Genomic DNA, 10292 nt, shown 5'->3' with positions numbered 1-10292 from the left:
GGAGGGAGGAGGGAAAAAAGCAATTTCTACTGTATATAAAATTTTGTTAAAATGGTATACGGAAGATGAGACGGTGAAAGAGCAAATGCTTAAATGGGCAGTAAATGTTAATACTGAGATCTCTATGGATTCTTGGGAATATCTGTGGAAAAACTCGATTAAGATCTCGTCATGTACCAATGTGAAAGAGAATTGTTATAAAATGATGTACAGGTGGTATATGACACCTAAGAAAATAGCCAACATGAACCAAGACTTTTCTAACAAACGTTGGAAATGTAAAAAACATGAAGGTTCATTTTATCATATGTGGTGGACATGCAAAAAAGCTGTGGACTTTTGGACCAGAATCCACAGCAAAATGCAAAAATTTTTGAAATGTTCCTTTAAAAAAGCGCCAGAAATTCTGCTCTTAGGACTTAAAATGGAAGAACTGAATACTACAAAAAGAACCTTATTTTGGTACCTGATTACAACAGCGAGAATACTCTATGCACAATGTTGGAAACAAGAAAGAATTCCAGAGTTAGAAGAATGGATACAAAAAACTTTGTTTATGGCTGAGATGGAAAAAATTACAAAAAAATTGAATAATAAAGAAGATCAGGAATTCTATGAGGAATGGAGAGACTTTAAAATCTACCTAGAAAAGAACTGGGATGTAAAGCATAATCTATTATATTTAGAACAATATTGAAACTAGAATATGATGTTATCTTAAGGTATACTGGAGTGACGAGGGGGGAAGCATTGCGGGAAGCCACGGGGAGGGGGAGAGTAAAATGGGGGTATTGGGGGTAAAAATTGAAATATTAATGGAACTGATGACATGTCAATATTTTCATGAAAAATAAAATTGTGTTCAAAAAAAAAGAAGCTTGGGAAAAGAAACAAAGAAGGAAAGAATATGAAAAACTCACAAAGCAAATATTGAAGGAGGAAGATAAACTAAAAAGTACCGCTATGGGAACAGGGAAAAGCAAACCTTAGAATCCTACATCATCAAATGAATCTGATCTTAACCCAAGAAATTGCTAAAAATATAGAATTTGTGAAACAATATTACTTTGAAAATGCTAACAAACCAACAAGGTGGTTAGCGTTTAAACTGAAAAAACAAGAAGAAGAATAATAAAAGCTCTTAAAAACAAGGAAGGGGTGGAAAAGCATAAACTATCAGAGCTGAAAAATATAGCTGAAGAATTTTACAAGGAATTATATCAAGAAGATAAACAAGATACAGAATCGATAATAAAAAAACAGAAGAAAAATAAATCTCCAGAACCAGACGGGATCCCAATAAAAATATATCAAAGATACGAAGAACAGATTATACTAATATAAAAAAATTTATTACAAAACATAACCAAAACAGGGAAAATTCCAGATACATGGAACCAAGCTATAATAACATTAATTCAAAAGCCAAATACGGATGACAGAGAAATTAAAAATTACAGAACAATATCATTTTTAAATATGGACTATAAGATCTTTGCATCGATATTAGCTACAAGAATGAAGAAAATACTAGTACAAGTAATACATCAGGATCAGGCCGGATTCCTCCCAAGACGACAAATTAAGAATAACATTAGGACGATAATAAATGTTTTAGAATATTATGAAGTACACCCGGATAAAGAATTGGCACTAATATTTTTGGACGCAGAAAAAGCGTTCGATAATGTCAACTGGGAGTTTATGTTGCGAAAGCTGGAAGTATGGAATTGCGGTATGAACTTCTTAACGATTATTAAAGCCACCTATAAAAAAACAAGTAGCGAAGATACAAGTAAATAATGATATGACACAGGATATTGAAATCCAAAAAGGGACTAGACAAGGATGCCCTTTATCGCCATTACTATTTATTTTCACCTTAAAAACATTAACTGAGCAAATAAGAGACAATACTTCAATCAAGGGTCTCAGAACAAAAGGAGAAGAATTTAAAGTCCAAGCCTACGCAGATGATTTGGTATTTATATCAGAAAATCCAATAACATCAATAACTAATTTAATAGAGCTATTAGAGGAGTATGGACTAGTGGCAGGATTAATAATCAACTTTAAGAAAACAAATATACTAACAAAAAACTGTATAAAACAGCAAATAGATAAAATTCAAGCTTTATCTAAGATGGAAATAGTCAAAAAGGTTAGATATTTAGGAATTACAATATCAAATCGAAATATTACTTTAACAGAAGATAATTACAATAAGTTACTTACGGAAACTAAAAAAGATTTAGAAAGATGGAAAGATTTAAAAGTCTCAATGATGGGCAAAATTGCAATTATGAATGAATATTTTACCTAGATTTATATTTTTGGCACAAAACATACCAATTCTAGGGAAAACAAATTATTTTAAAGATTTTGAAAAAGTTTGTAGTAAATTTATATGGAATAATAAAAAAACGAGGATTAACCGCAAAAATATGCAGGATAAAAAAGAAATGGGGGACTTTGGAGTATCACATTGGAACTTATATTATAAAGCAGCTGCACTAACATGGATAAATAATAACACTAGAAAATTCTAGATTATTAAATCTTGAAGGCCATAATTTAGTAATGGGGTGGCATAAATACGTGTGGTATGAAGAAGATAAACTTTCAAACAACTTTACACAGCACACGATAAGAGGAGCATTAATGAAAATATGGAGAGAAACAAAAATGCAATATTACTAAAAACTCCTAAATGGGTGGCACCAATAGAAGTGTTAACAATACCAACACTGATGGAGAAAAGCAGGAAAGTGTCCTATGAAGACTTATTAGATACAAATAATAACTTAAAAAACCAAGAACAATTAACAATGCAAAAGGTAAAACTTACCTGGTGGGATAAAATGCAATTAATCTCAAGATACAACATAGATTTAAAAATGGGCTTTTACAAAGAGAATAACGAACTGGGTTTCAAAAACTATGACCCTGGCACATGAACACTGCTGTGCATTCTAAGCTATTCTTCAAAGACCGTTACAGAAACAGATGACAGGCACACACAGGCTTCACAATGGGTTGATTCAGCTACCACTTTAAAAATTCCCCAAACACATACTAATTAACCCTGCCATTTTTTTGGCCTAGTGAAACTCTTAGTTAAACTCTGCTTTTATTATATGACAGAGAGAACAAATACGTGTGCCCATGTGCAAGAATTCTATTTGACAGCTCTACTGTCCGCCTTACGAACCTGGCAGAAAGGGAATGATCCTTTGTTTAGGGTCCTTCTGACCGCCTTCCATTGGAAATTTGTCCAACAATTGCATCTAAAAAAAAGAGGATAGTTTTTTTGAAAAGACAGTCACTGAAACAAACTTAATGCATGAAAAAATTACCACATAAACTGAGAAATGAGGAGAAATAAAAACTTGTGTAGCAAATGCTATCTAATCTATAGGTTTATGAAAATGACAACCAAACACAAGATGGGGGGGAAATCCACAAGCCTTTTATTACAGCAAGCCAGAACTAGTATTTACTATACAGAAAACAAACAAGCAGATTCTTCAATAGGATCACTCTTATTTGACATCTTGCTCTGGTCTTGTATGGCAAGGAATTAATAGCTGTGTTAAATTCAGTCTGTTCCTTCCAGTGCCCAGGCAATAGAACCTTCTCTCTGACTTTTTGGGGAAGAACTCCACACTTCAGGAGATTAGAGGATTTCAAACTAATATCAACTGGTATCACCATAGTGACACCTAGCCTGTAGCTGAGGGTCAGGTACCGTTGGAAAGGCCAGGAGAAATATGGAAGCAGAGGAAAGCACTACAAGTTTGTTGGAAATAAAAACCTGCCTTGAGGAAGTTTTATACCAGTAGTCAATTCTGGTTCAATGAGAGACCTTTAATCTCATTCCAGACACTGCTACCGCACATTATCTCATATGTACTTGGCAGGAGCCACTCTAACAGAAGCCAACATAAATGACAAATTCTCAGGTTCTCTGTCCACACATATGATTGCTGAGTTATCAGTTATTACTTGCATGTATTTTACAAGCAGAACACCAGTAAGGATTTGCAGGGGGGATCTCATTTCACCTCCTCCATTATTTTCTCCATTCCCTCAAACCCATAATGACACCTCTCCTTTTCCTGCTTCCTTCTCTGCTTCCCACTCACCAGCTAATTTACCTTTATGTGCCCCCTCTGTCTTCAGCTTTCCTTCCTTCCCTCCCCTTGGCAGCCTCGACCCCAGAAAACTGATGCCTATTTTGTTATGGTGGGGAACCTCCAAGGAATTGGGGGCCACCTCATTTCCCCCTGCATGCTGCATGCCCTTCCCCAACTATTTCTTCTTTCCCTCCTCCTGGCAATCCCCATACCCTGCTTCCTTCTCTCCCTTCCACCCTCCAGCTAATCTACCTTTAATCTGCTTCCCATCTTCAGCTATATTAATTATTTAGTCCCTTCCATTATACCCCACCTTTCTCCACAATGGGGGTACAAAACATCCTACATCATTCGCCTACCATCCATTTTACGCTCACAACAGCTCTGTGAGGAAAGTTAGGCTGAGAATGTATAACTGGCTCAAGGTCACCCAGTGAGTTTCCACAGCAGAGAGGGGATTCACATCTGAGTCTCCCGGATCTTAGCCTGAAACCCACTACACCACAGTAGCTATCGTGGAGTAGCTGCTGATGAACAATAGCAAGCAGCCAGTCCTGAGTGGGTCATGCAAGTCTTGTGGTAGCAAGTAGCCTGGCGGTTGCTGGCATATCTGGTCCCGATGAGTCCTCCCTCAAAGACCAATATAGCCCTGGAAGGGCCCTGCCCTCTCCACTTAAAGGTTGGCAGTAGTGTTGTGATTGCCTAGCAATGGCCACTGAGAACATTTATTTCTTAAGGTTTACAGGTGTTCCTTAGGGTTCTTTTTTGGGGGGGGTTAACCCCCTCCAATGATTTTTTTTTGTAAGATTTCAGGTTTTTCTGCAAGCCTGGTGCATTTTTCAAGTTTGTAGAAAGATCTGTCTTGCCTATTCATGGCTCCAGTCTCTGGACCACAGGTTTTTATATGTTGAGAATTAGATATGCCGATATAATTCCATAGAATAGTTCCCACAGCAATTGACAGTAAAAAAAAATGTCTAGCAAAAAGTTCTAATAAAACAATGTCACCCAAGACATAATAATAAATCACAATAATAAATCCACAAAATTCCAAATTTTAAAATTTCCCGTTTCAGCCAAATGTCTCTGAAATTAAAGCATCTTCAGAGACTTTCTAAAACTCAGTAGGGAAACTATGCTGTGAGCTTCTCCACAATTGGGGCACCACCTATTATGGTTAAAAAATATTGCCCTTCAAACTAGTGCAATTTTGAACACACTATTGCATTATCCACATAAACTCCCACATGTCTTTTTGTCAGAACCCACAGCCAACAACGGAGTACACACTTCTTTAGAAAGGTTATACTTTTATTGAAGAGCCATAGATGCATTAACATAGTCACTGTTAAGAACAGCAGTTGCCTCTTGAACCTAATGAGATATAGGGCATTCGTATGCACACACCCCCACTGTGCTGGCCAATTAGGTACCCTCCCGTGCGCGGGCTAGAGCCGGCAAGCATTACTAGGTGAAGCTGGGAATTGTTCGGCTCCCACGGTCGGCCTGGAAGGCAGACAGCACACATTACCACCTGTACGTCTTTAGAGATAAGCATTTCAGCGCAAAGCAGAGAGAGAGGAATGCGAAAGCAATTTACAGAGACACTGAAAGAACATCCCAAACCCCATGGCAGCATAGCTGACATACTGCCCTGTCAAAGACAACTCCTCCCGCCCATTCTGGGAGATCTCCCGCCCATTCCGGGAGATTCCCTGGCTTGTCCAGGAAGTCCCGATGGAACTGACGTAACAGGGGTCCAAAATCTACCCATTCAACCAGATACAACAATTTTCCACGTTTGAGCTTAGAGTCCAAAATTTTAGAGATCTCGTAATGTTCCTCGCCCTCAATCATGATTGGAGGGGGCACCGGTGCTGCAGGACGCCACTCGCTGGAACCAGAATCCTTTTTTAGGAGGCTGAAATGAAACACAGAATGCAATTTCCTCAAGTTTTTAGGTAAATCCAGCTCTACGGCAACATCATTAATAACTTTTTTCGCCTTAAATGGCCCAATGTATTTCCAACCTAATCTTCTCCTCGGCCGTAGCATCTGAATATTTTTTGTGGATACATAAACCGAGTCCCCAGGCTGCAGAGCCCAACCCTCCACCCATCTCTTATCAGCCTGAACTTTTTATAAGCCTCTTTAGCAGCATTCAACGTTTTACATAGAAGTGGCCATGAGTCACGTAAACATTTGCACCACAGAGCCGCATCCCCCAACCCCATGTCTGCCTCCCCTTCCAAGAATGGGACAGGCGGGCTGTCATAACTGTACAATGCCTTGAACGGGGACATCCCCGTAGAAGAGTGACATGTATTATTATAACAAAATTCAGCTAGAGGCAATAAGTCATTCCAATCGTCTTGTTGATAGTTGGTAAAATAACGGCGATACTGTTCTAGAGTTTGATTCACTCGTTCCGTTTGTTCGTCAGTCTCTGGGTGATAAGCACTGCTGAGGCCCCGTTCCACCCCATCAGCTTCATCAGCTCCCCCCAGAAACAAGAAACAAATTGGGTCCCCCTGTCAGAGATCACCTTGTTGGGGAGCATATGTAAGCGCACCACGTGCATCAGAAACGCCTTTGTGAGTGCCTTGGCTGTAGGCAGCGAGGGAAACGGGATGAAATGTGCTTGTTTAGAAAATAAATCCACCACCACCCATATGACAGTCATCGATTTACTCGGTGGGAGATCGGTTATAAAATCCATGGATATAACCTCCCAAGGGTGGCTCGGAGTAGGAAGCGGGTGTAGCAGTCCCGGGGGCTTCCCCGGCCTGGCTTTGCTCATGGCACATATCCAGCAGGATTGGACATACGAAGATAAATCCTTCCGCATCTTTGGCCACCAAAATTGTCGGTTCAAAAGTTGAAGCGATTTAACAAATCCAGGGTGCCCCGACAGTTTGGAGCCATGCACTGCTTGCAATACCTCCCCCCCTGAGTGCTAGGGGGACAAATAGTTTATGTTCCTGGTACCAACAACCATCTTCCCTCATTTCAAAACCACCCTCTGCTTGTAGAACAGCTTTGTCAGCCTCCAAGTGCGCGGAGGCGAACTTACTGTGCCAAGTGTCCATTCCCCCCCTTCCTGGCCAGAAGGAGCGGGCTGCGTTGTCACCGGGGGAAAGGAGTGAGGCGTGCTTGTTTGTGTGTAGTTACCGCCCCGCCCAACTGGGAAGGCATGAACACCGAGTCCAAGACCACCTCCCGTGGGCTATCGTGTTGGGGTAGGCGGGACAGGGCGTCAGCCAACGAATTCGCTGAGCCTTGGAAGTGGTGAAAGGTGAACTGGAATTTGGAAAAGAAATCAGCCCACCGAAGCTGTTTGGCATTGAGATACCAAGGCATTTTTAGCGTTTCTATGGTCAGTCCACACCTTGAACGGGACTCGCGCTCCCTCCAACCAATGCCGCCAGGTGGACAGTGCGAGTTTTATTGCTCTTTCTCCGAAACAGACCAGTTCCGTTCAGTGTCACTGAATTTCCTTGACATGTATGCCAAGGGGTGAAGCAACCCATCCCCTCCCTCCTGGAGGATGCCCCCCCCATGGCCACATCTGATGCATCTGTTTGTACAATGAACTTTTTAGTCTCATCAGGGTGAGCAAGTACAAGTTCCGAAGTGAACAAGGCTTTGAGGCGTTCGAAAGCCTTCTGGCAATCTTTATTCCAAGGCAACGCTGCTCCCAGCTTTGTAGCCTCCGGGCCCTTCCCCTTAGTTTTTAATAGATCCGTCAGGGGTAAACTGACGTGGGCAAAATTGGCTAAAAAATTTCTGTAAAAGTTCGTGAATCCTAAGAAGGATTGGAGCTGTCGTCGGGTGCGGGGTACCCCCCACCCCAATACATTTTAATTTTTTTTATTTTACTATAAAAAACTACAATACAAAATGGCGTCTCTTTGTCAACAATTCCACTGTGAGTCATAGCATAAAAAGTCTATATAAAAAAAGAAAAAAAAGGTTTTGGTTAGGAAATCTAGACTAACCAAATACCAGTAACTTGTATTTGGCTTTAGATATACTTTCCCAATCAAAGGTGTCAATGTCCATTTTATCTAAGATAGGGTACCAGATATTTAGTATGGGGAGGCGATTAAAGAGAGTGGTTTGGGGTTTTTTTGTACCACAATAACTCTTGGAAAGAGGAGACTTGCGATGTATTATCTTCAATCCATTTCTATCAAGCATATTATCCTCATGGTATTGCCTAACCAGAGATGCCAAGACTACGGCTTTATAATAAGTTGCTAAAATTGGAAGAGCCATGCCTCCCTGCCTTATAGGTCTACTCATAGTTCGGATATTTATCTGTGGGTGTTTATTTTTCCAAATAAAGGCATTAATGTCTTTTTGCCATAAGTTCAACTGTCAATCTGATATATAGCATGGAATGGTCCGGAAAAGATAAAGATATCTAGGCAAAATATAAGATCGTAATATATTGATTCTATCAATCCAAGAAAGGACTTTCTTATTCCATTTAGCAAGTTGTACCATCACTTCTTTATGCGTATCCATATAATTTATATGAAAAAGTTTATTTTGATTAACAGATAGTCTGATTCCAAGATATTCCAGGTGGTTTTCTGCCCATTGATAGTTATAATGGTTGTAAATAATTTCCTTAGTTGGAGTTGACAGGCAAATTGGAAGAATGAAGGATTTAGACTGATTTACGATAAGACCAGCTATAGATCCAAAGATGGATATTTCAGATTGTATAGCCTTTAAAGATTGAATTGGCGAGGAGACATAAAGTAAGACATTGTTGGCAAAAAGACTAAGTTAAAAGCTTTTATTTAATATTTAGATACCTCAAATTTATTGCCAATGGTTCCATGGCCAGGACAAATAAGATGGGAGACAGAGGGCACCCCTGCCTGGTGCCCCTTTGCAACATAATGTTGTTAGTCACTGTGCCATTAAATAGAATTTTCGCTTTGGGACCCTCATAGATTGCTTGTATTGCCAGTTGAAAGTTGGGACCAAAGTTCATGTGGTGTAAAAGTAATTTTAAATAATTAAATTCTAAAGAATCAAACGCTTTTTGAATATCGATAGATAGAATTAAAGAGTCCTGAGCTTTATTCTTATTGGCAAAATGAATTAGGTTGAAGGTTTTGCGAACGTTGTCTGCAATATCTCTCGATGCCAAAAAAACAGATTGATCTGTACGTATATATTGAGTCATGAAGGTTTTCATACGATTTGCCATCATGGCTGTGAAATATTTATAGTCATTGTTAAGAACGGAGATCGGGCGTAATGATGCAGGATCTGTAGGGTCCTTCTCCTTTTTTGGAAGTAGAATAATATTTGCTGTTTTCCAAGATTCTGGGAGGTTACCACTTACTAAAATTGAATTACATGCATTTAAGAGAGGTTGGCTGAGTATTGGTAAAAAGGTTTTATAATATTCATTGGCAAACCCATCCGGGCCAGGGGTTTTGCCAGTTTTAGATAGCTTAATAACCGATTCTAGTTCTTTTAGATTAAAGGGTTCTTCAAGCAGTTCTCGATGTTCCTCTTCTAACTTCAGCAGATTAATGGTGCTGTTAAAATAATCCTGGATGTTTTGAAGATTAGGACTAGTTGAGGTGTAGAGATTTTTGTAAAAGTTTTCCAAAATTCTGGCAAGTTCTTCTTCTCTAGATTTAAGGTTGTTGTGTTGATCTCTAAGAGCAGTGTTATGACGATCAGATTGTCTTTGCTTCAGCTTCCAAGTCAAAAATTTAAGCCTCCTAGGGGATTTGATGGTATTTGATTTGAAGTAATTAAAATCGCTTTTATGAATCATTGATTTGTCTAGAATTTCAAGTTGTTTTCTGTTATCTTGAAGTTGTTTGTAGATTTTGGCACTACCGGTTTGCTTATGTTCTATTTCTAATTTTTGAATGTTCTGCAAAAGAGTAGTTCTGATAATTGATTTTTCTTTTTTGCAGAATGCAAGTTATACACTTTCCTCTAATAACAGCTTTAGAGGCTTCCCAAACATTATGGATGGAAGCTTGGGATGTTGTGTTTATTTTGAAATATTCCTCAAGATCCTGTTGCAGTTGTAATCTAAATTTATTATCATACAATAAAAGATTATGGAATTTCCAGTAATTGTGGTTTTTAACTTTGGGATTTTCTAAAATTGTG

The 10292-nt window shown here is 39.0% G+C and overlaps 1 protein-coding gene across 1 annotated transcript in view; it reads right to left on the bottom strand.

The window, feature by feature from the left end:
• LOC107112721 (SH3 and PX domain-containing protein 2B-like) overlaps positions 1-10292 on the bottom strand; it is a 297243-nt gene that overhangs the window by 160586 nt on the left and 126365 nt on the right. Inside the window, exon 3 of the mRNA XM_015413908.1 lies at positions 3212-3287. Coding sequence (XP_015269394.1) covers positions 3212-3287 — 76 coding nt within the window. The remainder of the gene's footprint in view (positions 1-3211; positions 3288-10292) is intronic.

Source organism: Gekko japonicus, unplaced genomic scaffold, assembly GCF_001447785.1.
Source record: "Gekko japonicus isolate JY-2015 unplaced genomic scaffold, Gekko_japonicus_V1.1 scaffold1605, whole genome shotgun sequence".
NCBI classification, from domain to species: Eukaryota; Metazoa; Chordata; class Lepidosauria; order Squamata; family Gekkonidae; genus Gekko; species Gekko japonicus.
Note: the sequence above shows the minus strand (reverse complement) of the source record. Positions and strands in the feature narration are given on the sequence as shown.